The 26,909-nt window shown below is 45.1% G+C and overlaps 1 protein-coding gene across 6 annotated transcripts in view; it reads right to left on the bottom strand.

Annotated features, from left to right (window-relative positions):
* LOC120831593 (putative E3 ubiquitin-protein ligase HERC1) overlaps nt 1–26,909 on the bottom strand; it is a 34,132-nt gene that overhangs the window by 5,106 nt on the left and 2,117 nt on the right. Inside the window, exons 2-65 of one of the 6 annotated variants that reach the window (XM_040197132.2) lie at nt 25,360–26,365; nt 24,717–24,812; nt 24,452–24,634; nt 24,158–24,370; nt 23,796–23,894; nt 23,595–23,691; nt 23,359–23,502; nt 22,985–23,112; nt 22,497–22,641; nt 22,243–22,414; nt 21,990–22,124; nt 21,635–21,800; nt 21,399–21,524; nt 20,746–20,970; nt 20,429–20,581; nt 20,218–20,350; nt 19,699–19,902; nt 19,355–19,576; nt 18,789–18,962; nt 18,453–18,570; nt 18,225–18,342; nt 17,784–17,985; nt 17,345–17,645; nt 17,166–17,214; nt 17,047–17,092; nt 16,337–16,590; nt 16,046–16,237; nt 15,744–15,864; nt 14,914–15,154; nt 14,640–14,806; nt 14,338–14,490; nt 14,136–14,233; nt 13,933–14,028; nt 13,405–13,572; nt 13,034–13,273; nt 12,854–12,937; nt 12,389–12,605; nt 11,857–12,145; nt 10,826–11,532; nt 10,308–10,521; nt 9,498–9,667; nt 8,861–8,944; nt 8,147–8,333; nt 7,930–8,057; nt 7,436–7,653; nt 7,062–7,321; nt 6,865–6,917; nt 6,580–6,777; nt 5,248–5,413; nt 4,893–5,142; nt 4,194–4,422; nt 3,824–4,101; nt 3,542–3,669; nt 3,155–3,282; nt 2,831–3,058; nt 2,525–2,652; nt 2,203–2,402; nt 1,901–2,015; nt 1,574–1,702; nt 1,343–1,441; nt 909–1,082; nt 523–807; nt 335–400; nt 65–190 (exon numbers count right to left, since the gene is read on the bottom strand). In XM_040197132.2, coding sequence (XP_040053066.2) covers nt 65–190; nt 335–400; nt 523–807; nt 909–1,082; nt 1,343–1,441; nt 1,574–1,702; nt 1,901–2,015; nt 2,203–2,402; nt 2,525–2,652; nt 2,831–3,058; nt 3,155–3,282; nt 3,542–3,669; nt 3,824–4,101; nt 4,194–4,422; nt 4,893–5,142; nt 5,248–5,413; nt 6,580–6,777; nt 6,865–6,917; nt 7,062–7,321; nt 7,436–7,653; nt 7,930–8,057; nt 8,147–8,333; nt 8,861–8,944; nt 9,498–9,667; nt 10,308–10,521; nt 10,826–11,532; nt 11,857–12,145; nt 12,389–12,605; nt 12,854–12,937; nt 13,034–13,273; nt 13,405–13,572; nt 13,933–14,028; nt 14,136–14,233; nt 14,338–14,490; nt 14,640–14,806; nt 14,914–15,154; nt 15,744–15,864; nt 16,046–16,237; nt 16,337–16,590; nt 17,047–17,092; nt 17,166–17,214; nt 17,345–17,645; nt 17,784–17,985; nt 18,225–18,342; nt 18,453–18,570; nt 18,789–18,962; nt 19,355–19,576; nt 19,699–19,902; nt 20,218–20,350; nt 20,429–20,581; nt 20,746–20,970; nt 21,399–21,524; nt 21,635–21,800; nt 21,990–22,124; nt 22,243–22,414; nt 22,497–22,641; nt 22,985–23,112; nt 23,359–23,502; nt 23,595–23,691; nt 23,796–23,894; nt 24,158–24,370; nt 24,452–24,634; nt 24,717–24,812; nt 25,360–26,334 — 11,892 coding nt within the window. In that variant the 5' untranslated portion in view covers nt 26,335–26,365. The remainder of the gene's footprint in view (nt 1–64; nt 191–334; nt 401–522; nt 808–908; nt 1,083–1,342; nt 1,442–1,573; nt 1,703–1,900; nt 2,016–2,202; nt 2,403–2,524; nt 2,653–2,830; nt 3,059–3,154; nt 3,283–3,541; nt 3,670–3,823; nt 4,102–4,193; nt 4,423–4,892; nt 5,143–5,247; nt 5,414–6,579; nt 6,778–6,864; nt 6,918–7,061; nt 7,322–7,435; nt 7,654–7,929; nt 8,058–8,146; nt 8,334–8,860; nt 8,945–9,497; nt 9,668–10,307; nt 10,522–10,825; nt 11,533–11,856; nt 12,146–12,388; nt 12,606–12,853; nt 12,938–13,033; nt 13,274–13,404; nt 13,573–13,932; nt 14,029–14,135; nt 14,234–14,337; nt 14,491–14,639; nt 14,807–14,913; nt 15,155–15,743; nt 15,865–16,045; nt 16,238–16,336; nt 16,591–17,046; nt 17,093–17,165; nt 17,215–17,344; nt 17,646–17,783; nt 17,986–18,224; nt 18,343–18,452; nt 18,571–18,788; nt 18,963–19,354; nt 19,577–19,698; nt 19,903–20,217; nt 20,351–20,428; nt 20,582–20,745; nt 20,971–21,398; nt 21,525–21,634; nt 21,801–21,989; nt 22,125–22,242; nt 22,415–22,496; nt 22,642–22,984; nt 23,113–23,358; nt 23,503–23,594; nt 23,692–23,795; nt 23,895–24,157; nt 24,371–24,451; nt 24,635–24,716; nt 24,813–25,359; nt 26,366–26,909) is intronic. The other 5 variants (XM_078088078.1, XM_078088076.1, XM_040197134.2 and 2 more) reach the window with 5 other exon arrangements.

The following is a 26,909-nucleotide window of genomic DNA, read 5'->3' as shown; positions in this document are numbered from 1 at the left end:
AAATAATTAAAGAAATAGTAGAAATTACGGACAAATTCTGTGTCCTGTGTAAAACAGCAGCTACCTGTTGTGTCTGTAACAGAGAGGGCGCAAGAGTAGGCATCATGAGGTTGGTTCCCATTCCTGCCAACTGCCCGTAACGTCCGTTCCCCCACAAGTAGACCTCACTCTTCCCCCCAAGTTGCCAGTCCTGAAAAACACAGCAGGTCAAATAGACATTAACGTATATTAAAATACTCTCTAGCAGAAATCATTTTGTGCAGATGGATGACAAACAAAGTCAAATGTAATTTAAAGACTTTAATTGTGAGTTTCAAGATGGCTGAACTATTACCTCTGGTCTGGTGGTGGCCCATGACATCAGCTGTTCATCCATTCTGAAGCTCCACTTACTATTGTCCTAGTAAACAGAGAAATCCCTTAATAATGTAAACTATGTGTATATTGCAGTCCATCCAGAATCCTGCAACGCATCCAGCAATTTCCTGAACAAACACCAGCTCAAAGACGGCGGTCACTCACTAGTGCCTTGCTGATTTCGGGGGCATCCACCTCCTGAAACTCTGAGAGATTGAAGGATTCTGGGAAGGCAGTACCGCTGGCAATAGCCTCAGCGCTGCGGACCGTCGTGGCGTAAGTGGCGAGCCAGCTCCACTCTGGAGGGCAGGAGTGGGCATCGGGGCTTGTGTGGTGTGGAGGGCGTGGGTAACGGCACAGGTGTTTCTCTAAGGACAATCCAACACTCAGGGAGGCCAGGCTCTGCAGGAAGGCACTGTGCACTAGCTGGTCACCGGCCGCCACGTGGGTCTGCATTAAGACACGGAACAGAGAAATCACGCCTGAGCCGAGGGTTCACAAAACAAAAAAACAAAACCAAAGCATCTTGAAAGCGTAGTTGCAGTAGTGACCCGCTCATAGCTGTACTGCTCCTGCAATAACAAGGGCAGCCTCTCCAGAAAGACGGCCAAACAAGGGGCTTGATTTAGACCCAGGATGTTCTGGCTTCTGAGGACCATACGACAGGAAGCTAGCACGTGATTTTGACTGATCCAGTCTGGGGTGCAGCAGATCAACAAAACATCCTGGCAAAAAAACAAAATGACAGAAGAGAGCTGTAAAGTGACAAAGGCCAGAGGAAATGTTGCATTTTCAAAAATGTGTTTACATCTCCTCCTATAGCAATAAACATATAATAGTGTGAAAAAAAAGCAGTGTTGAGAAGATAAATTATTTCTTTTAAATGTTGGTATATTAGATATGAAGTTAAAGCCAGGAGATTTAGATTTGGACTAAAAAACTAAAACAAGCTTTGAAAATGAAAGTTATGAGTAATTTAACTTACCTTTGACCTCCCAAAGCAGGCAGCTACACCCAAGTTTGGTATCCAGGTAGTACTGACGACCGAACCCAAACCAGTAGCCGTCTGTAAGACCGAACCATCCTGCAAGATGCACAGAGATCCACTACTGTTAAAATTCAACGGGTTTAAATAATACACAACCATAGTTTGGGTGTCTGGGAATGTCTTTGCATTGACTTCAAATGAGGCAAACCGTGAGTGTAGTTTTCTCACCTGTAAGGACCAGATGTTGAGGAGGCCCCCTATCCCTCCAGAGACCAGAGCCAGTCCACTGGAGCAAAATGAAAGCCACTTCACTGCTGTGATGTGGCCATGAAGCACAAAGACACACTTTGCCTTCTCCTGCAGTAAAAAGAAACAGAACTGGATGACTTACACAAGCTTGGGTCAGAGGTGACCGTTGCAAAACATCCAGTAAAAATCTAACTAAATGAAAGACTGGCACATATAATCCGGATAAGCTTGTATCTTACTACAATTTAAGGATCTTTGCAGAACCAGGGTTGCAAAACAGGGCTCTAAGCTGTAATCCAAACTGACCTTGACATCAGTGCTTTTATCTTGGCGCTGGGAGCTGTTCAATATGTTGGGCAAAGATACAAAAGTACCCCCCTGTGGCAGCGTCCAGACATGCACAGAGCCGTTCTGACAACCTCTATGGAAACAGGAGCAAATTAAATGAGAATTTACAACAAAAATACAAACATTAATTTCAAGGTTATTCGGATCAATTCCCCTACAACTAGATTTCCATCTCCTTCTTTCCATTGTTGTGTGTTAAGAAAAGGGTAATATTAGGGAGCACTACATTCAACAGAGAGAAGAGAGTTATGTAAACTCACGCAGCCACCATGAGCCTGGGATCCGGCACTCTGCCAGCGAGCGGGCACCATTCGGCGATGTTAACGATGCTGGAGTGAAAGAGCGAGTGGAGGGTCACCCAGTTTCCCTCAGAGCGTCCCAGGATCTTTACTACCTCTGACCTTCCCAAGCAGAGCAGCAAGTGTCCTGTGGGGTCCCATTTCAGAGAAACCACACTGTCCTGTAGAGTGTAAAGCGATGGCCATTTTATGTTACACAACTAATTGACTAATTTGGCTGAGGAGTAAATACTATCATTTGTGGGGTGTTAGTGTGCTGTGGAGGGCATTTCCGCAGACAAACCTGAAAGACTGACAGCACTACGGGTTGCTCATTCTCATAGGCTTCAGTTGTGGCAAAAAGGATCATTCCATTGGGGTAGCCCACTGCAAAGGGCTTGTCCTCGCTGTGCCAGGCTACACACTGGGGGGCTGCGAAAGATTGGAAGAGAAGATCAATGTCTTTAATGAACAGTTCCACATTTTAAGAGGCAACCTTGTTCTTGATGAGAGCCGTAGATCAATACCACCCACTAAGCTACGGCAGGCAGGCAGTTCGCTTGGCATATTTGAAAATTGAAAGAGTGAAAGCAGCAAGCGGCCTCCTCACCCTCTGTCCTGTGGCAGCGGGTGAGTTCGGTGCTCGTCACATGCAGGTCTATCTGCTGCATTGTAACCTGCAGCCAGCAGAGAGAGCCGTCCAGGCGGGCCACCAGCAGACTCTCGGCCGGTCTGTTCTGGCAGGACGTTGCCTGGTCCAGAACCGACAAGCTGAAGGTGTGAGCCCAGCAGAGGGCCGTGACCCGAGACACCTGAGCCTCCACATGACAGTGGGATCCTGAAGCAAGACAAAATTTAAATAATTGTAGGAAGCACTGTGCTAATTATTGGGAATATCAGAACTCACTAGTGAAGAGTCAATGGTCAGACTTACCCCTGATGTTCATGATGGTGATGTGTTTGTTATCTGGAGCGGCCAAAAAGTTTCCCCCTGTACTCCAGTACACGGGAGACATGGGATGACATCTAGTGGCCCTCTCGCTGCTTGATCTGTCCATCTTACTGGAAAGTGGGAGAGTCAGAGGAGGGAAACGTTGAGAACTACGAGAAATAACAACCGCTCTGCTCAGAATATTGTCGTTTCCTCTCCAATAAACAACACAAAACAATATCACGTTCAAGCACCCAACACATGAGTGTCCATCCATTTTATTTAAAGTGACCATCAATTCAATATTATAAATATGACTGGAAAGTCTTTTAAAATGACCACTGTAAAACCCTCACTGGACTAAACACAACTGAAACAAGCAGGAGAAACCTGGTAATGCAGGAGAAGGTGGTGTGTAATTCCACATTGTTCTGGCTGATGTTCCACAGTTGCACCACCTTGTCCTGAGAGCATGTAGCCAGCAAATTCTGGTCACTGTTCCAGGAACAGCTAGTCACCTGAAAAGAGCGGAAAATAAAGGAAGGCTCTTTCAGCTTCACCTCTCATAATAGATTGTGAAATACCCGGCCTGTTCCGACTGTTACTGACAAAAGAATCCACATCCCGATTTAAAAAGAAGTTATGTTTTTGATCACATTGGGACTCTCTCACCTTGTTGTAATGTCCTTCCAGCCTCTTGAGAGGGCTTTTGCGCAGGTCACCAGCCAGGTCACTGTATGTTTGGGGCCGATTAGGACCGTCCCTTCCTGTGCCAGCCAACGCCTGCAACAGCTGCTTTGCTGCCCACTGGCGGTGTTTACTGGTCAGCCTGGCGGACAGCACACATGCCGCCAATGCGTTGGCCAGCTCCAGGGGGCCCACTCTGGCACTCGGGTGGGGTAAAGGGGAGGACGGCAAGGACGAGGAAGACACCCCTTGGTTTCCTGTGTCTAAGTCACACATGCAGAGGAGAGCTGCGATGAGTAAAACGATCACAAGTTCTCCAACACTGTGGTCAATAACGCCACAACTGCTCCCTCACCATTGGCCTCGTGTTCGGCCTTATCTGGGCCGTGGCAGTTGACACCCTTTTCGGTGAGCAGGGACACCAGGTTTTGTGTGACCCGGAATGTAGGAGGCGTCTGCTCGATGTAGTCCTTCCGTTGCTGGGCTCCCTGGTGCCCAGCGGTCTGACTGGAGTTGAGACGACTTCTCTGCTTTGGGTCACTGATGGTCCCGATGTTCACCCCTGTGGCTGCCGCCAACAGTTCCTACAGTACAGGCAATATTAAAGATAAAGATATCTTACGATCTCCATTCATTTGCTAACAGTTACATTTCTTGACTATTCACATTTATTTAAAGCTAGTATACCTTACATGTACAAATATATCTTAGTTTCATCATTTAGATTTAGGATGGATGAGCAGTAAACGCATTAATGACTAAAAACGTTGAATCTTGAGTAGGTTAAAATTTGTCCAGAAATCGATCAAATCAACCTAAACACTGTTATAAAGTAATACCATTATAAAAAGGTAAGCCAGCGCCATAAAAGTGAAGGAGGGAAGTCTGGTCCACTGATGTATTGACAGCAAATAATAACGTACTGTCATCAAAGGCAAACCTTTTGGTATAGAAGTGATATTATGCATTAGTTATGTGGATGTACAGTATTTTTTTCCCTTATAATTAGCACAATACAGTGTTTATGTCAGTGGATTAATTGAATAAAACGGACCTGAGTGCATATCTCCACTAACTGCCTGTAAGCAGCGGGGCTTCGGGACACCACGCTGCCGATGGCTGAAGTTAGAAAGCTTAGGCAGGTGGAGTTGTTGCGCTCTGTCGACAGCCCCTTTACACCCGACTGTCTGTCCACACAGGTGTGAGCCCTGCCTCCTGCTGCTAGAGTCATCAAACGAACCAGAATACGGATATCAGCCAAACCCAAGGACTCCAGCCCGGAAGAGTGGCTGTATGCTGACGCACTGCAGAGGAAGAAGAAAGAAGACTCTTGAAACCACATTGATGGGGGGGGGGGGGGGTGATGATTGTAAAGGCTATATATACACTGGTACACTGGTCATATGTACCTGAAAGCAGTCTGAGACAGTGCTCTCATCACCATGCTGTAAGCAAGCAGGATCTGGGCTGTGGAGGTGACTCTTCTTAATGCCTTTAGTCGATCATGAGAGTGCCTCAGTGATACTGCCTGATGTCCGAGGCTCAGAGAGGTCTTCTGCTCAACAACAGCATTCCCTGGTGAAGGAAAACACAAATCATAAAAGGCATGTTAATGTGATAAATTAAACACCTTGCTAAACTCAGATTTTCTAAACACCATATAATGTGGGCACGAGGAAAAGTCAAAATAATAGCACAAATGGGACAGCTGGGAGTACGAGTGCTTCAGATGCCTGGATATGATGAATGAGTGATGACTCACTATGCTGCAGTGAGCTTTACTGTGGTTGCCGCTGCCAACAAGCACAGAGGGAATGTGGCTGTGTTACAATAAGGTGGCTAAATCATTTATCAGAGACACAGTTGCAGAAACCTGCAGGATTAACAAGAGGACATCTAGGTCATACACACATGGTCATACATGCATGCAAAGGTGGGAATTTTGTTCACATAAGATCTTTAGGTTGAAGGAAACTGTTTCACATTACTCATCCGTTTTCCTCCTCAATTTGACAATTTTTACCACAAACATGCATTTAACTTGCTATCTCGTTTTGAGGGGGTGGTATAGACCTAATGGTCCTAATGGTCTAAGCAAAATGCCACACGTGGTAATTTGTCAAATGTGAAGGACACGCACTTTTTTCTGGCGATAGAAAAACAAGTGTCCCCTAGTGCAATTTCTTTGGACTATAATTCTGGTAAATTTGTAATGCAGTTCTTTATCATAAACAGTTTATTCAGACATATACATACTGTATACAACCTGATAACAGCACTATAATCTAGACAAAGTGAGATTAAGTTTGAGACGGTGATGCTGCTACACTTTAAGACTTCTGAAGATAGCAGTAACTGTCACCAGCATCATTTAGGGATTCACAACATCCTTTTATGTGTTTTATAACTAACTACATAACGGATTTTTCCTGTTTCCCTCCTTATGCGAGTGCGCGCCTTCCCCCTAAAAAGGGGGCGTGGTCTTGGCAATTGGTGCATGATGATGCAACGCCAGTCTTTTGTCCTTGAAACAGGATTTGTCAGTTCACTAATGAGCAAGCTTGCAATGAATGTTTTTTTCTTCTTTTTCATTTTCTTCACTTTTAGACTTATATGTCAGCACATTATTTCTATCTTAACCATTTTTCGGAGTATTTTTAGATACTTTTGAACAAAAAGTGACTAGAACTAGCATTAACCAAAGGATGAGACAATTATCTTTGTAAAGCAAAACGTAATACCTTTGGAAGCTGCCGCTCTTGTTGGGTCAGCTGAGCTGTAAACCAGAGCTCCGAGGGGATCTGGCTCACTGAAGGCAATGGGGTCTGGCACCAGCTTCTTCTCAGTCAGCCCCAGTGGTCTCAGCAAAAGCCCAAAGTCCTCCAGTCCTGTCAGCTTGTCTGCGTCACACTCGTCTCGGTGGCTAATTTCCCAATCATCTGAGCCAAGAGGCATCATTCATTTCAGAAAATGTGTTACAAAAACATTTTTATTCTATTGTACAACGATTTTGTGACCTTCCCTACCGTCAGACGTGCCGTCCAACTGGCCAATCAAATCAGACGTTAGACCTTTAATCCTAAAGTAAGAGGAGGACAAATAACATGCTCTATAACTGATCTCCTTACACCAACTGAGTCTATAGAAGCATGACAACAGCAACCAGTCTAGAGGCATCACGATTGGTTGCATGCATACATCTTTATTTTATTATCCACTGTACCTTTCATATTTAGAACTGGCACCACTCTGGTTGGCAGCCAGATACTTTTCCCTGCAGGAGCTGCAGAGGAGGTAGAAGGGGAAGTTGGAGCCACACTCCCCTTTGAACCAGACATCCACGTAGGCCCCGGTGCTGTCGTAACCCTTACGTGCAGCACTCTGACCGCAACCTGGGTGCCGCCGCTTTACGTGATTGTTGAATTGCAGCGTCAGGGTGCTGCACAGCTCACACTTCACCATCTGACTGTGTTCTTCGCCAGCCTAGAGTTGCAAACAAAGCATGAAACAAAGAGGCCCGCAAGCAACAATTTTTAGTATTTTGAATTGAATAATAATAAAAAATAAATAGTTTGTAAGTGCCTGTGTTTGTGTCACCTCCACTATCTGCAGTGTGTCTCTCTCCAAGCTAAAGAATGAAGGGGTGAGCAGATCCTCGTAAGTTTCTTCATGGTATGGGTCGTCCATGTAGCCCAACTCAGACTCCTCAGCAGCGTAGGGATGAAACTGCTCCGGCCAATCACTGTCTGATGTGTGGTGTTGGTACAGCTCCGGGAGGGGGATGGGGGACGGCAAGTCGGAGAAGATGGTGTTTGCTTCAAATGAAAATGAAGAGTTAAATGTCTGGTAAACGGTTTAATGAGAGTCACAGCACAGGTTGATCACAAGAGTTCATTCATTTCAATCGCAAATTAGCCTCAGAGGGCTTTACAGTCTGTACACCTGCGACATCCTCTGTCCCGAAACCCTCACATCTCAATCCGGTAACAAACGTGTAAACATTTGTGAAGTTGGTCTTTCTGTTTTACAATATCTGCTATCGAACACATGTGCACAAATTAGGGTTGAAGGGTCGAGGCTGTGACTCTGACCTGCCCGTCGGAAAGAAATCCTGTGACTCGGGCCTGAGCGCCGCCGCCGTGCTGGAGGAGGCCTGTTCCTCGTGAGGTGGACATCCAAGAAATTCTCCCTCTCTATCCAGTCGAGTCCAGGCAACAGACTACACAACACAATGACATGCTGCCCATCATTCTGCTAGTTGTATTGCAACAGTGATAATGCCAGTATCGCAGATATCAAACCACTGACCTTTCATTGATTTGAGTGGTGGGGCGCTCGGGACATTGTACAGTCTCTGGCCCATCTGGCGACGGGGTGTCAGGAGCACCTTCCTGTCGCGCCGACTCAGCTGCATGATGCTCCTCGGTCAGGGGGTGCTCCAGCATCCAGCTGGCCAACACCTCGATGGTTTGAGAGTCCAAGTCACCTGCTACATCTGGGAGGGACCACAGGGATGGTGAATTGTCAGAGTTCGAAAAGAAAAGATGGATCGTGGAATACTGCTTTTCAAATTTGTGTTGGACATCACCACCAGATGATCACGCTTCTGTGTGCGGTCTGAGGTCAGACAGGCACATCTGCTTCGATGATAACGTGTGCGACAAGGGGTTGGTGTGTGAAATGGCGACCACCTTTTAATAATGTGGAGGGCTTGTGGTTTATACAGTTTGTGCAGAATACATGTATACAATGTATATTTCATCTGCCAATAGAATATGTTCACCTTTACCATGTGGTTAAATCATAGTCTTCCAATTCATTCTGTTTTAATGAAAACTGGATGAATTAGTTTCTTTTCCCCAGAAAGGTGTGTAGGATCTTTCCCTACATGAGTCACGGTGTCATGTTAATCTTGATACTCGTACAAAAAGTTGCGGCACACAATGAAGGGCAGATGTTTAAAATAGAAAGCACACAAAGGCACAAACATGTAGTGATATCACACGCTCCACAAAGCAGTACCTGCTGCTTCCATGGCCCAGTAGATATGTCTCATAGAGAATCCCATTTCTATCAACCGACTGGTGACAAACATTTGTGTCCGTTCTGGTGATTGAGGAGAAAAGTAAAAAGTACACAAAAAAACAAGAAACCAAAAACAAGTCCACAGCTACATTTTGAAATGTTCATATTGTGCATAAAACTGTGGGGGAATTGCCTTCAGTTCATGTTGTACCCCCCACCCGCCCATGTTGTGCTGTACACACTACAACACACACCGAAAATAAGCCAACATAACTGAAGATGAAAAAAATGGAGCCATTCAAGCAGCGCGGGCATAAACTGTGTCACACATCCATTTGATAGTATAAATATTATATTTGTCCAATAGCAAAGCAAACATGTGCTGCTTAGAGACATACAACAGAACATATAAAACCATGCATGCAAGACACAGACAAACTCCACCGCGTAATCACAATACCATATATTTTATGAAGCCAGCATGGGGGAAAACATTTTTTCTTCTCTTTTGAACCAACTAACCTGCCGGACTGTAACGATTAGCTGAGCTATTCTCTGAACACAGCGTTCATTGTAAATGAAATGATGATTTTGTATTGTGGTCCGACAGCTTTTTTTCTGCGCTTGTTCTTACCCAGGCTGCTTCTGGCCTGTGTGCTGCATGGACCGGGTTCCATGAAGCTAGTCTGCTGCTCTGTGAAGGCATCACAAGAAGCAGAGCTGGCCAGGCTGAAGCAGGGGTGCAGCACGGGGGGAGCGCTGACCAGGCCGGTGAGCGTGGGGAACCGAGTTAAGACCATGTGCCTGGAGGGAGTCAAGATACAGTATGTACAGTAATAACACGGTGCACGTTGTGCCATACTGCCAGTATGCAGTGCTTTTAAGTTACAATTTGAAGTGTAATGTTTCTGAAGGACTGTGGGGAGCTGCCCACCAATCACAACGAACCAAGCATTCATGCCTATAGGTCAACTATTTAAATGCTCCAGTCCGGCATTTGCTGCAACTCACATTCAAAGAAGGTTGCACACAGAGAGTATGTCATTTGAATATGAGAGACTTCTCATCTCAAAACCCTCCTCACGGGGCGGCTTTGATTTCATTTTATCTTTGCCCCTTGGAGGCAGGGATAACACTGACACTGTGGTCAGCTGGCTGGGTTAATAGAAGAACAAGCAGGCAGAGCTGCAACTGAGGTTGAAGAAGAGTGCAGGCAGAATCCTAACTCTCTCTTTTCATAACCACCCTATAACTCACCCATTCCCTGGAGGTCAGGAAAGTTCCTGCTGCCAAAAGATACAGGTCTGTAGCAACCAGTAACAACACAAGAATTGAAGATAACTGGTTGCTGCGTATGTGTCCATTTGGCATGTTTAGTATCAATCATTCAACCAACAGTCAAATCGAATGAAAATCATTCCTGAATGATTCATTCTATACTCACTGGAGGAGACTGATGGGAAAGAAGGGGTTGAAATTATCAAGGCCATCTGCCTGCAGGTTTGCCGGCAGAGAGGACGCCAAGTCGTTGTTCGAGGATGAGACAGAGGCTCTGTTTGATTGGCCAAAGACGGCGGTGCCTTCAGAACCCGCGCTGTACAAGGACACCGAGCTGGAGGACTTGGAAATGGGCTGAGAGGAGAAGTGGTGGCCAGATTCTGCAAGGAGAAGAGGAAGGTCAGATCACACCCAGTGGTTACAATGATGATAATATTATTTGTATATCTACACCCTAAACACTGTGGAACGAAGCTGTTAAAGGCCATTTTTCATTATTCATGACTTTGTTTTTTAGACCAAACAATTAATCAAGAAAATAAAATAATAATTGTTAGTTGCAACCGTAAAACAGTTGTGGTCTCTGATGTCATTATCTCTTAATTGTTCTATATCTATATAGCCAACCAAGAACAACTAACTAAAATAACCAGTGTCTTGAATATAATCCATAAATGTAGCTACCTTTGTGTTCTTTGTCCTCCTGCAGTCTGCTAAGGGCTCCTTTGTAGATCATGACCTGAGCCCTTTCCAGGTCGACAAGAGACACACTCTGTTTGATGGGACAGGGCCTGACTGCCCACTTCACCATGCTCTGCACAACGTACTGCAGCACGGATCTCAGTTCAGCACTCTCATCCCACTGGTTACTGCTGGCCTTGGCCTGATCCAGGTTTGGGCTGGCAAGGGGACTTATTGTAGAGTTTGAAGGGTCATTTTTAGGCACTAGGAGCAAATTGGATAGCTTATCGCAACTAAATATGACGGTCAAGGATTTCAAAGCTCCGATGAGTAGGTATGAGACTCTCACTGCCCTCAGCTCATGTGCAAAGGCATCCACTTTGGAGGTCTGGGAGTTTTGGAGTGGCTGGGGTAAACAGGTCAACTCCTGGTGGTCCACAATCTTTGAAGCTTCCTTGGTTGAGGACGATGATGTGCAGGGGTCTGTCTCGACCAACTCACTTTCTCTTGTGTTCTCCTCTAAGTATTTCCTTTTGGAGGCTGGATAGGTCCCCTGCCATCCCTGCTCCTCCAGCAGCCCCATCAAATAAATCAGGTCTAACAACACCGTCGGTTTGAGGCCTCCGAGTGAGGTGACATCGCAGCAGGATGTGCCACAGGGCTCCAACGAGACAATCGGCGTGTCGCTGGGTGACCAAGAATTCATGGAGCTTAGTTATTGGGAATGATGGGAAGAACCCACAGATATAGCATGGGGTGATACCAGGGCGGATTCAACAGGGGTTAATGGATTTAAGAATGAAGAGGAAGAAGCAAAAAGAAAGTAAGATCAGGGGGGTTTAAGATGTTACGGTAGGAAGAAAACTACCAGAAAAGAATTATACAGAGTAATAATAAATATGCTGACAGGACAAAGACAATAAAAACATAAGAATTGTTTGATGGAAGTCAATGAGAATCATCCTTTAAAAAAACATATGCGACGATGAGTCATGTCGTACATTAGGGGCAGTATAAGGATGTATTTGTAATACCTGACAGAGAGGTCTGCCTCCTCCCACTGAAGCTTGGCTAGAGAGCTTCCTTCTTTCAGGACTCCCAGCAGAAGGGCCCTGCGTCCACTGGGCTTGTGCATGCACAGACCCCCGGCCCGGAGACCACTGTCCACTCCTCCGATCAGGGCCAGAACCGGCCACACTTCAGTGCAAAGGGCAGCCAGCTTGGCCTCCGACAGGGACCGGCGATGTCCCAAAAAATCAACTGTGTCGTCTCCAGCAAAGTTTCCTTCATTGAGTTCCGTCTCAGAGTGTGTGGGGCCGACGCCTGTGGGAGAGTGGAAAACAAAGTTATAAGTAACGACCATGAAGCCATAGCAGGAACAAATCAAAGTTTTCAAACGATCTTCATCCATCTGTTCTCTACCCACAGCAGTCATTCCGTGGTCCACTATAGCTGAATTATGATTGAAAGGAATTACTAACTTCACTTTAGTGCTTTACTACATACTAATACGAATGCGTTTGCTAAACAGGCCTATGAGGGGCCATTGCCGAAGCCGTGTCTCACCCAGATTGAAGTCATCCTCCTTGAGCAGGGGACCAATGAGCTCCAGGTGGGTGTGGATGTACTGGTTGATGTGCGAGGTCCACTGGTCACACTGGTGGAGCCTACGGAGGAGCTGCACTGTTGACTCCAGCAGCACTGTGGTCCGGGGGCTGCAGAGAGGCTCCCCGGGCAGATAATTACTGGGCATGCCTCGCATCTTGAGGTCACGCAACGCCACCTGTGAGAAATACAAAAGGCACAATTCCGTTGCCCTACAAATAAAATGACTGTGTGGGAATTTAAAAAAAACTTTTCATGAATTAGCCAAAGAAAACCAACTAAGCAAAACATGTACCTATTGTGTCTTCACATTCACTCGCCACTATATTTCACTGTATGGACGTGTTTTGCAACATGAAACTTCCATTCACAGGATTTATTGATGGGGGGAAAACATGTATTGAGCATGCAAAGTATATTGTGTACCTTCTCTCCAGGATTACTGCTGTAGAACAGCACACAAGGATAAAGTTCAGAGGCAACCACACCTTCAAATGCCAACTTTGGTTCCTAGCAGGAAAACCCCAAAACGAAGAGATTATTTTAAAAACATCCCGCAACAGTCAACGAAAGAAAAAGACCTGAATACTGAATAATTGGTCGGACCTTGTCATTCTTGGCAAACGATATGGTGTGAGCCTCCATGTCCAGGATGCAGGTGACGGTGTCACCTTGAGTGAAAGAGGGAAGGGTGCGGACCAGTTCTCCTCCATGGTACAGGTTGCCACTATAGGCCCGATATAGCCACATATTAGTGGTGGTGTGGTGGTTGTGATCTTTGACTGGCCAGCGTGAAACGCCAATACATGTGGCCTCATTGCCTCGGTTCTCTTTGGTAATATAGAACTAAGGAGAGAAGCATTGATCGGTTGGTTAACCACGTTTCGGTGGTACAATCTGGACAATAGCAAGTAAAGACGGGCAAACAGTATCCGTGTTTTCTTTTCCTTTTCCTTATGAATTGATCAGTTAGTTACCTTCCAAATGAAACATCCAGCTGTGATGGCAGTGGTTGCCAGGCCGTACCCTTTTCCTCCTGAGCCGTGGGAGATTATGTTCCCGCTCTCCAAAGAACAGCAGATTGTCTTGTGCGGGTCAAAGGAAAAATCTCCAATGGGAATACATTCATCATAGCTGCCAGGGTTCTGCAAAGACATGAGTTGGAAAAAAAGGAATTGAAATATAGTTTAATTAATTCAGTTTTCTGATTCTTGGAATGCTGCATTCCCTCATTTGTCTCAAAAGACATCAACCATTACAGTGTTAGCTATAAATAGGTTATCTAATGATATGTCTCCATTAAAAAGGACAACTGCCCTATTTTTCCATGTAGACCAGGTGAACGATTTTTTCCCCCCACACAAAAGATTAGGTGGCTACAATGTGATTAAACTCCTATGAAATTATAATGTTTATACAGCATTTTGATATGGTTTAAGGTGATTGTATTATTGTAAGAATGTGACAGCTGACCACAGTGTTATTTTGTAATAATGCTGTATTACCCCCTTTTCTTTTTCAGCCATCTCCTCGTGGCTCTTCTCAGCTAGTGGTTCCTTCCACATATAAACAGACAAGAGCTGAAAGAGTTGTTCGACAATCTAAGAGAATCGAGAAAAGGAAAACTACTTCGATATTGCATTCATTTTTCCAATCTCAAAAACGTTGTCTTCACTGCTTCACTTGCATCTACATTTTAACATCGTACCTGTTGAATTTGAACTGGTTCAGAACAAGCAGGTAACACTTTTTCTAAAACATGAAACGCTAAGAGCTCAGTGCGAAGGTTCTGGAAGCATGAAGATCCTGAAAAGAGAAAGGTGGAGATGAACGGGTAATGACAAGAAACCAAAGTAAACTGTTCTGTATTGTAAACAATCCATATTCATTATTCTTATGAATTGTTTTACCTGAAGAGCACTTGTGGGAAACAATGGCCATGATTGGATCGATCCATTGGACAAAAGTAGGAAGCCTTTTCATTACTCGTAGTGACAGTACACGCCTCAGAAACACCAAGAAATCTGCCAGCTGAGATTCAACCACTTTGCTGCTTTCCGCTCCTAAAACGACACGAACAGAAGGAGAACTATACTCAATAAGGCTTCACAAAAGCACCATTGGTCCTGAAAAAGAACAGACTTCATTATCCAGTGCAATTTGTAAAATGATGTACATATATTTCCATATTTGAAAAATGAATTTAATGCACCGATTGGTTTTGCACTCTTGCTGCAGAAGTCCAGATCTGCCCCCTCAGCAGTCAATCTCTCGGCGGTCTGCTGCTGCTGAAAAGTATACAGGATATTTTGGAGCTGCTCACGCAGCACTTCCATTAGGGCATGGGAGACATCCATTGGCAGCAAATCCTCGCAGGAGCTGAGAACACAGGACAACTTGTTATGCATGTAATGTCTCAGTGTACTTGAATGAATGAAAAGTAATGGCAACTTAGTTGCATCAGTGGGCAGTCTCTTGATTCTCACCTTGCAGCCACAGTCAATATCTGAAGCAGACGGGCACAAGCTAGTCTAACAGCCCCACTCAGCAGGATGGGTCCAGATTTAGAGGCTGCAAACCAGCTCTGATTCATTAGGGCACAGCTGTTGTTGGTCAGCATGGAGAGGATTTCCAGGATGCCACATTTGATGACCAGCACCAGGTCCACTGGTTTGTAGGAGAAATTCAGTGCAAACATTGTGGCCAGGAGAAGGTGCTGGTAAGAACCTGGCCATGATAGAGGCAAAAACGTAACTAAATGCAAAATCATATAAGCAGGGTTACGCACGGCAGTATACACAACATACATCAACACTTACAAACTGGACCCACATAAGTCTAACAAAGTCTCCCACATTGGTGAAGAATCCTCTCCCATTTAGGAGGAAAATCTCACCAACAACAATCCTAACTCAATAAACAGAGCAAACTAAATTAAATTAAGTAGAAAAACTCCATTTCCATCCAGAAGGAGAGCACTCAGTGGAACAACATTAAACAAACAGAACAGACCAAATTTAATGAAATAAGGTTCCTGGGAAGAATCATACTGAGAAAACGTACAAGAGCAAAGGACCTACAGCCAAGCACAAGACAAAATTTGACATCCCATTGTTAACAATCCTAAAAGAATATAATTTAAGGCACTCTTGTCTAGTTTAAGTGCTGGGACTACTATTCCACCTTGCGTTACCTGTGTTGTTGTATGAGAGTGTCTGTCACTGTGTGACCTCAGTAAGTATTTATTTTGGTAACTTTAAGCCACGACAGACCATCATGAAACCACTCCTGGTTGTAATGAAATTCTTGGAAATACCTGGACGTTCTTTCTCCGACAGGAGTCTCTGTTTGAGCACACGCACAACCTGCTGGTAGAACGTGTGGGCTGCGGACTGCAGCTCTCTTTGCGTATCCATAGAAGCCGAATGAGTACCAGACTGGATTAAAAAAAGGGGGATAGGAGAGTAAGTCATACAACAAACGGTTATTGTAAAGAAAAATACAATTCTGTCATTCTCCTCAATCAATCTGGTATGAATGAAATTCCCTTTCCTTCTTTCTTTCCAGCTTTCATAAACATCGTCCCAAACACTGTGATAGCGAGATTACTAAATGTACCATGTAATGCTGCATCTCATAATTAGCTCCAGAGGCGATGATTTGTGTTCCCAGTGCAAAACATCCAGAGAGGAACTGAAGCTGCACCGACTGCAACAATGCAGGAAACTGAGGGGAGACTATGAACCCACTGCTCCTCTCCTCCATCCTAGACAGGAAGGATGACATCTGACAAAAGGCCTCCAGACGCAACTGAGCACAACAAAGGAAAGTTAGTTAAGGCCTTAAAATGCATTTACAGAATTCCCAGATCAGCTCCAAGTATTTTGTTAAAAAGAAAAATTGGAATACCTCAGCTCTATGTTGCTGCTGTAGAATAGCAAAATAAATAGCCTTTGGATCTGCCTGAGTGCATGTCTGTGCACCCGGGGGTGTTGGTGAGGAGGATGACACGTGGATCAGGCTCCCACAGACAAAGTGGAACACCTGGTTAAGAATAGGCAAAGTGTTGCTGCCACAGTGGGACATGGGTGAGGTTGGGCTGATACACTGCCGCAGGCGATCCCAAGCGTCTTTCATGATGCCCAGAGAACAGAGAGGTAAACCTGGAACAGAGCGACCAGAAGAATGAAGCCCTGTACTGTACTCCTTTCTGACATCGTTCAACTCCTCTCACGGAGTGTTGATTTATCGAACAAAATATATTAAAGAAAGATCCATCAAACTAATGTTTATATAAGTTGTCCTCAGAGTAGAAGTTTCACAATAAAAATAGTAAAAAACTATACACATCACATTGACACATTAGTAAAATTCATAGTTGGACCTTATAGGAAATACGTTCATGTTTTTTGGTTGTTTCTCCCTGTTTTCAGTGCTTATGCTAAGATAGGCTAATAATTCGGCTTTAGTAAGAAACCCATTAGCCGCTAATAAGAATAGTGTTGATATTTTCATGGAATTCTTAAAGCTATTCTTTTAATACACAGTTGTAGGAAAGTCTTTTTTTTATTTGTAAGCATTGTTGTAGCAAGTTTTTGGAGTAAAAATATTCCACCTACCCATTTTATTCTTGGAAGATCCCAATGGGTTTTTGGATTGGTCGGACTAAGTAAGACAAAGACAATACATTAGCGCTGATAAATGGAGGGACCAACTTCTCGTAGACTTCGAGACTCACCTGTTTTTGGCCATCAGCAGCCTTCATTAGGAATTCTGTTGTTGATTTCCTAAAAGCGGGACAATAACAACAGTTCAGTGCAGCAACAGCCCACCAAAAAAAGACAACAACACACAAGTGCACTACAAAAACAAGAACAAAACGTACCACGAAGACATAGCTGCCTATTGCTAACTAACCTTGCTCCAGTGTTCACAGCCTCACTATTCTCCCTCACGCTGGGTTCCACACAAGCAGGCCTGATTCCCAGCAGGAGGTAGAGACAGCGGGACACCACCAGATGGCATGCAGCAGGGAAACCCAAGCTTTCCTCAGATTCCCTCTGCTTCTCCCTCTGCTGCTTTGGATCCAACTCCCTCTCCGGGCTAACTGGGCTCTCCATGCTGCTGGGGAGGGTGGAAGTGCCAAAGGATTCGTATACGGTCACGTTCTGCTGTACTTGCATGGCCTCCCGGGTGGCCATAAATGATTCAAGGACTTCTGCAGACAGAGACATGTGAGGATCAGATGTATCCTAATGATGTGTGTGTGTGTGTGTGTGTGTGTGATCCATTAGGCATGACATAATTTGACCTTGCTGCTGGAAGAGGAGAAGAAATACCGATTTGCATTTCGAACCTGACAGGTACATACGACTGCTGCCGAATGTGTCCTCCTCAGCAACCTCTTCCTGGTTGTGGTTTGCTGTTGGGGGTGGAGGAACCTGCACCTCCCAGCTGCAGTGACCTTCTGACTGCTGCTGCTGATCCTTTCCCACCTGCTCCACGGAGGTGCCTGGCTCCTGCCTGTCTACATCAGGACTTTGGGGAGTTTGAGTGGTCTGCAATACAAGAAATGTTTTCAATACACCGTGTCTTCACCCTAATTTTTTAATTAAGATTATGCGTTGGAATGGAAAGTACAATGCAATGAATAATGAAATAATGAAACAAATCACAAGTTTGCAGAACAAATATTAGACTACATTATGTTTTTAATCAATGTTTCACTCTATAATGGTTCAAATTGCCACCATATAGAATATCACGCATTGAAATAAAGACATTTTAGTTATGGTACCTGTTTGACAGCGGTCTGCACTTGTGTAATCCTTGGATAGTTTTTATGGGCCAAAAGAGTGCTTCGGATTTTATCAACAGTTTCATAGACGTTCAGCAGCATCTCACAGGGCTCATATCTGTCCCAAAGCAAACAGTTAGCATTACAGTATGGATCTTACACAATTATGAGTGATTAAATTGCTTGGGAATAGGCATTCCAGTAAATATTCTTTTTTGTTTTACTAACCTGTCCTGCCAACAAGCCTGATTCTGCAGTCCAGTGTGTTTCAGAAGAGCAGCCAGACTGCAGCGACAGACAGTCTGCAGCAAACAGTCACCCGAGGAGCCTCCACTCTCCCATTCTGCTGCCACAGCAAAACAACACCACTCATTTACAACAAAGTCACACAAATGAAAGAACAAACAACAACAAATTTTGCAAATAAATATATGATATAATTGCGCAGCAACGATTACAGCAAGTATATTAATGCAGGTGCATAGATTTTTTTTCCGAATCCGGATACTTACAATCTCGACTCTCAAAAACAGGCATGCACTCACACAGGTCAAATCAAAGCACCTTTGCGGTGAGCGTACTCCTCCATATTCCGCCACAGGCCACCTGCAGTTCCTCTGGAGGATCCCAGCGCCAGCTCCAGTAAAGTCCTGGTGTCCTCATTTAGACTGAGGTCCGCCAGCCTGGCATCACTACTGCCCAGCAGTACCACCTCGGTGAGCCATGCCATGCTAGAGTCTACAGGACATGCGAAGGATGACAAGTAAACAAGTGAAAATTACACACTAACAAATGTTTATTTGTGTTCATTTTTACAATAATGCCAGTATGCTATCCCTGTGTTCTAATCTTCTAAAATGTACATGATATAAAAAGGTAAACTAGGTGGCTGCTTGTTTTTCAGCCAAATCTATATTCTCCTATATTTGCCTATCTGTCTATCTCTTCAGTCAACAAAACAAAAACACATTGGCAAACATTGCTCTTGACTCATCCTTCCCTTTTGCCTCTTGGCAAAGGCAGTGCAGCCACATTAGTGCAACATCAAATTCGGGATGACCATTGCATGCAGTTTACATCCACTTGCCAAAACATTGGCTCATATAAAAGCATGGACCATGTTTTCCTACCCAGCTGTTCAAAGTCCGTCTCCAGCCCGTTCCTGAGGAGGACATTTGATAGCCAGAAGTCTGACGTTTTCTCCTGAAGTGAGGGCGGCGGGCCTTGCAGCATACCACCAAGGCAACGGCCGACTGCCAACGCTACGGACCGTTGCAGATCCAACAGCCAGACCCACTTGCTCTCCTCCTCCGGTTGCTGCTCTCCAAGGCATGTGTTTTCTTCGCCTTTATCTGTAAGAAAGATACCAAAATGTGCCATCCTTTTATCAATTACTAAAAGCTGTGACACGGCTCTACCCCAAAGTAATAAAACATGAATCAATTGGTCGAGCGTTAGTCTAAACTCCACTGACCTGAACAGGTCTTCTGAGCCTCCATTCTCAGTTCTTGTTCTTCCAGGAGGCCGGTCTCTGGAAGCAACCGGTTGAAATCATTGAGTTGCTCCAGCAAGGCCAGTAAGTGACTCAGGAGGGGTTGAACCATGCCCAGGGGCAGCAGCAGCAAGGAGTACATTACTTGGCACAGCAGGTTGCCAGCCACTGAGTTGTACAGCACCACTGAAACCAGGGATGAAACGAGAGAGGGGGATTAGAATGAAACTATGAACATAATTGAGAAATACTGATGGACAGCAGCCATGTGAGCACAGCGGGAGATTAAATCATTGACTGTTCACATAAAGATACAGTTTTATTGACTTGTTGTTATGACCTACGTTTCAAGATATGTACTAACATATAATAAATATTGTACTGAAGTTGGTTTTTGGTTGGGGAACTTGGGCAACTCAACTAAATACTATAAATTAATGGAAACAGATACGTTACGGTAGGTTATAGTGGCACTCACTTGTTATCGGCCATAATTCTTACCATGCAGCTTCTTGATTATTTGTTTATCTAGAGAGCTGTCCTTCAGCAGTTTGGTAGATCTCCTGAGAGTCTCAGCAGCACAGGGAAGCAGCCGATAAAGATGCTCACGAAGCAGCGTTACACTGCTGTCATCCTGCAAAACAGCAGCATCATAGTGAACATAAATGCAACTGTATGAATGCAGAGCTATTAGGTTTGAATATAAGAGCACCTCAGGGTTGGGATGGATGTAACAATGGGCAAGCAAGTGTTTGTGTAGTCCAGACAGCAGCTGGTGAAAGTGACAAGGAGGATCAGTCTGTCCCTGGCGATCACTTGATGGCTGCTTGTCACTGTTTTTCTCCAATTCTCCAAAGGCCCGCTCCTGTATGGGCAACCACAGAAATAATTTTTAGTACAATAAAGTAATTCGACAGCAACAATGTGCACTAAAATAGCCAGAATATATAGAACGTTTGTTAAAATGGCAACAAGACAACAACATTAGATACATGTTGCACACAGAGGCACAAGGTCCTCTTTACATACCGTGTAAACGCCTATGCTGAGGAGCAGGGTCCTGAGCAGCACCTCTGCTAAGTGCAGAGGGTTATAGGACTCCACGGAGCTGGATGAGGAGGGAAGCCGGGCGGACATAACGGGCGTCAGAGGGGGCCCCAGAGATGTCCCCTCCCCAAAATGGCTGTAACCTAGTAATGAAGACACGTGGCTCTGGTCCTGGAGGCTGCTGAGGACCATGTCTAACTGCAGGCGCTTTTGAAAGATACAGAAGAAAGAGTTGTTTGTTTTTTTCCATTTAAATGGGAGGCTACCAAAAGCATCTCTGTGGAGGAGAAGTGATCTTTGCTTTTTACAGCAACACATTTTCACAACATTCAGGCCGTCTTCAACACATTGCCTAGCAACACTCTTAAGTTACTGGTGTGATTTGCTTGCTTGTATCCATCCATTGCATAACAAACTGTCTGGATTGGTTATTGTTTAAAAAAAAAAAGGGGGACAGCCACGCAACTTAAGGCAGTTTAAATGTAAATGTTCTGTTTTTACATAACTGTCTTCTCCTGACTGGTGATTTGTTGTGGCACAAATGCACAAAAAAAACATCATTTTGTAATAATAACCAGCACTTCTTTAACAACAGATAGGCAATGTTTGAAATGGCACCAGAACACTTTACATACCTGTCCTTTGGAGGGGACATTTAAGCTCTGAGGGCCCTGAGGAAGGAGTGACAGGAGCAGTTCTGTTCTCTCCCTCAGTGGAGGCAGCAGCAGGGATGCACCGATGGACAGCGTGTTCAGAACTGCCTGGGGATGGACATGAATGTCAACACAACATGAAAAGACACTCAATTCATTCAATGATTAACATTTACTACAAGCAAAAAAAAGCACAATAGCACATATAGTTGGTTTACCTGTTGTATGGAGTCTGGCATATTGGTATCTATGAGCCGAAAGAGCAGGTTTCTTAGTGGTCTGCCCTGAGCCCCCAAAACCATGGCTCCAGTGCCCCCAGCATGGGCCAAGGATAAGTGGATGGACAGCAGCTTCATGCACAGCAAAATAAACTGATGATGGTCCCTGACAAATGTATACAGAGAATGTTGGTGAGTGGATAGGAGGAACATTACGGGGAGGGATTCGATGGGGTTTCTTTGTTACGGGGGACGTAATAAAAACATTAGATTAACTGATCAGAGGTCAACAGGCCACAAATACGTATTTTTGCACATGATTTAATAATCACATTATGTTCATTGATTTTTATACCTTTTAGATAAGAATGGGGCAGGGGGGGTGTCATTCCCGATGCCGTCACAGTAACTCTCGAGGAAGTTGCGTAGGTAGGTGAATGTACTCTCTTCTAAGTCGACACAAAAGGGCCTGTGCCACGCCACCAGCTGCCTGGAAAAGAAGTCACGCACTTTGAAATACATAAACATCAGAACCAATAAGACCAGGGGATGACAAAAAAGGCAGACGTGGACATCAGCAGATGAACACATTTGGGTGTTTTTTTTACCGGTCAGTTGGATCTGCGGTCCAAGCAAGGCTGTGGGAAGTGCCGGCAGTGATTTGCTGGATCGACACCCCCTCCAGACCGAGCACCTTCTTGGGTTTGGTAATCGGTGTTGAGGTGTGGCCTTGCCCACATTGGCCCATGGTGTTGTTCCCCCAGGCATACACTTCATTCTCTGTAAGAGCACATTCACAATAACATGTCTATAGATACAAGAAAAAAAAGAAACAGGCTATTAACTGCTGGCGGTTTCTTACCGTGCGTCAGGGCCAGACAGTGGCTGTCTCCACATGATATGTCAATGATCTTGGTGATACTAAGGTCTTCTATGAACCTGGGTCTCAGAGAGGTTGTCTCAGAGGAGCCACAGCCTAAACATGAGCCACAGCCCCACGCAAACACCTAAATGAGCGAAAGGAATAAACATGTGTGTCTTTTCTGTATCTCTTTACATGTATCTGTATTGCATCATTGCATTTTGGATATCATTGAATAAAGAGCTGATGAAGAACGAGAGTGGCAGTATCAAAGCTTTTTATTCAAATAAATGTCTGTTAAGTCACTCTCTCGCTGAAGGAGGTAAAACAATAAAGATTGAGCCTATTGCCCACTGAAAAAGTATTGCAAAATTGACATATTTTTGTGGGTGTTAGTAGCTTGGAAAAAAATGCTGTATTACAATTGTCCTTGATTGTATACAAAACAACTCAAAACATGAAGCGTGTGCATCAACAACACAACTCACCTGTCCTGCAGAGGTAAGGGCCAGAGATGACTGGCTGCCAGCACACACTTTTCTGATGATGAATCCATGCAGGGCCTCTATGACCTTGGGGCGATACACACGATTGGTGTCCCCGTGACCTAGTTTACCTGCAACGGTGAGTCATGTATGAAAAACTGCCTTATTTAACTCCGCCTTAAGCGGATAGATCTCGGTTAAGATAGACGATCCTACTATGGTATTGTCCTTCAGGTTAACAAGTAGCAAGTTAATAGTGTTTGCTGTCTTCAAGCAAACAGAAGCTATATACTTGCACTGAAAATATGATTTCCATCAGTTCACGCAGACACTGCTTCATGGTCTTAAATCAAGCTATATATCATCTGTCAACATACCATTGTCCCCTCCCCCAAAGGACCACACAGTACGTCCATCCTGCGCCACAGCAACCGTGTGGGAGCTGCCACAGGCGACCTGCCCTACACCGCTGATGTCCTTCACTAGCGTGGGCACGTTCCGGCTCTGACTGTCACTGTGGCCTGTTCGGGGGGGGGGAAACCCATGACAACAGAGGTTGTCACAGAAATGCTCGACTGGAACGGATGAGACAAATGTGCACGACAGTGTGTACCGAGTCTGCCAAAGTCGCCTTCTCCCCAGGTATAGAGCTCTCCATCATTAGTCACAGCAGCGCTGTGTCTGTAGCCAGCAGACACACAAACAACAACCTGGCAGAGACAGCATAATGTATGTAAAATTATGTCAAAACGCAAGTGGATTTTAATGAAACAGAATGCATGAATAAAATAGGTGTTTTTTCTTTAATGCCTACCTTGCCAAATAGCGGCCCTTGTATGATTTTGGGGTATTTCTGTGTTGCACTGTTGCCATGGCCCAGTTTCCCGTACTCTCCATCACCCCAGCTGAACACCTGGAAAACATGTTTGGAATATTCTACGATTCATAATGCTATTTGTCATGTACAACCCTACAAACACCATCAAAGGAAGTAAAGGGAAAAAGCAGTGTCCAAATCATGTTGCTTCACATGTCAGCCAATTTAACTGCTTCTAAACTGCTTTATCACCGTCAAGAATTGAATGTAAACGGATATAAATTTGAAACATTTGGATACAAGTCTGCAGATCTGAGAAATATGTATCAGAACACATAGTAGCTATTTTAACTTTTTACCTCTCCCTCTAGAGTGATGGCCAAAGTGTGACCATCAGAGCCCTTGGAGGAGGACACTTTCTTCATGTTCCTATGTGGCTCAAGCACAAGTTTCTTGGGCATTGACTGGTTGTTGGAGTCCCCCAGGCCCAGGCGGCCGTAGCTGCCTTTTCCACATGCCTTCACAGAACCATCAGCAGATACTGAAAATGTACAGTACTGGCCTGCCTCAATCTAAACGACAAAAACGGTAAGTTAAAAATTATATTACGGGTTATCATCATCATTGCGTTATTTTCGTGTGTGCAGCTGTACCATTTGAGCATCACTGAAGCCCTGAGTCAGCTTTGGCAGCAGGATTTTCTCCAGAGTCCCCTCTGCCAGCTGATGGCTGCTGTTGCTGCCCCACACATACACCACGACCGTGTCACTCTCTGAACCAGGAGCAGCCGCATTAGTGCCGCAGGAGCACAGGCAGTAGGATGCCAGGTTACAAATCTGTCAAAAGGGGGGAAGAAGAGGTCCATAAAGCCAATTGCTGGAAATATATCAGTTGCCTGAATGGTGTTACAATGCGTACCTCCTCAAACAGGCACAGCGCTGCCTGGGAGAGTCGGCAAAGTCCATCTGCATCCTTTTTCGGCACCTGAGTATTGACAGAATCCCCTCGGAAACCCTGTGAGGGGAGGGGGGGGAGAAATTTACAACTAAACCAGAATTTACAATCCGCCATTCCAAACATAGTGACAAGTTGCTGCATGATCAGGCAGACTGTGAAGTCAAGAAAGAGATCTCAAGTGGTGTTCTCCTCCTTAAGCTACTACAGAGCTCTACATTGAGTGACGAACGGGCTAAATCAATCAAGAGGATGTTGATTAGCCTGCTAGGGGATGACTCAATACAGACACAGACAATACAGACTGGCTCAATCTGAATCCATATCTGCACACTAATGCATCTCTCCAAGATTGAAATGACACTCTTCCAGTGAAAATATCAGCTTACTGCAGGTTCAGATCGAAGAGCAATTTCCCTGCTTTTCTATCAATCAGTATGTTCATAACTGTTCATATACTTTGGGAACTGACCACACTACATCAAAGCAAGATTACTTATAATAAGGTAACTAATAAGGTAACATACCAAGGTACAGCTTAACAGCCATTCATATTGAAATGAGCAGAGCATAAAAAGCAAAACAGGTCCAAAATATGGAGACCTACCGAATATTGCTTCATTTGGAGGAGTGTTTGATGGATGACATCAAAGCCCACACCAGCAGAGTTCTGGGAGCTCAGTGAGGAGGAGGAAGACAGAGAAGAGGAGGATGAGGAGGACATAGAAGCAGCCAAAGCTACCTCCACCCACTCCAGCAGAAACTTCAGAGAGCCTCTCTGCATGGCCAGGCCGAGCAGCAGCTCTAGCGCTAGCCTCCTGCCCGTCGGGTCCGCCCCACCGGTCCCACTGCTCACAGAAGTCTTCTTCAGGAAGTCGGACACCTGTGACAGGCAGTCTAGCCCGACTGACGGGATCTTGTTCTCGTTGGCCAGGGAGAGCGGTGGCAGAGACGTCAGCACAGAGGACGCCGTGGCAAGCACGTCATTGCAGAGCACCGACTCCGGGTGCACGGAAGCCGCGTACCTCCAGTTCTGCTGCAGCAGCGAGAAGAGCAGGCTCAGACCTGTCCTCACGCCCATCTCGATCAGAACGTCCGTGCCGGACTTGACCTTTGATGCTCCCCCTGGCCGGCAGGGCTCCGAGGCCAGCTCGAGTTGCCCACATTCGGTGCCACTCTCGGTGGACTGGGAGGGCAGCTGCACGCGGAACTTGTCATGGTATTTTCTGTGAAGTGCGTAGTAGATCCTCTGGAGGACTACCAGCCTGTGGTGGAGGCCCAAGGTGTAAGAGGTCTGCGTCAGCATCCGGTGGGCCAGCCATCGCTGGCTGTGAAGCAGTGATGAAAGGTACTCTTCCTTCTCCGCCGAGGCACTGGACTCGCACTCAAAGTCTGGCAGGCGTGGGCCGACGAGTTCTTGGACAGGTTGGGCCAGAGTCACCACTTCCTTGTTTAGAAGGAGCTTATTGTAGAGCACCGCAGCTCCATGCCTCCTGGCTGTCTGTACACTGTCTTCCGCTGCCCAGGAGCTATTGAAGTGCTCCTGCCACTTCAGCAACACGTGGGTCTGACAAGGCACCATGTCTTGGCATTATCTATATTCTGATGTGCACCTGGAAAAACCCAGAGGGATATTTAATTGAAAGAGTGCAATTCACGAGGGCAATTCAGACATATCATCCCAGTCACTTGATTAACATAATGAAATTGCCTCCTTTTTTTTTAACTCAGGTACATTTGTAGCTGAAAGCCGATGAACCCATGCGTTTTCCAACCAAATTCAGGGTGAAGGTGTCGAGTTTCTCTTTAGACTTGGAACTTTTCCAGCATGCTCTACATCCAGGCTAGTGGCATAGGCCCGGTGGGTATCACTGAAATAGGTCGGCTAAACCCTTTTAATAACAGCTAATCAACACACCCACGCTAACGAGGAGACTTTTGTCTCACAAGCTGATGTGTTACACAATACAAAAGTGATTTTTACTGTTTTTTAACATTGAAAAGTATTATTGAAATAACAAAAAAAAGTCAAAGAATTCAGTTAGGCTCATGAGTGATAGTGAAATGTCCCCCCTTCAAAATGCATTCATCTTCTCAATGTGGTTGTCATAGCAATTGCTTACAAGATGGTCAACCGCCACTCTGAAATACAATCCC

This window comes from Gasterosteus aculeatus, chromosome 14, assembly GCF_964276395.1.
Source record: "Gasterosteus aculeatus chromosome 14, fGasAcu3.hap1.1, whole genome shotgun sequence".
Taxonomy (NCBI): Eukaryota; Metazoa; Chordata; class Actinopteri; order Perciformes; family Gasterosteidae; genus Gasterosteus; species Gasterosteus aculeatus.
Note: the sequence above shows the minus strand (reverse complement) of the source record. Positions and strands in the feature narration are given on the sequence as shown.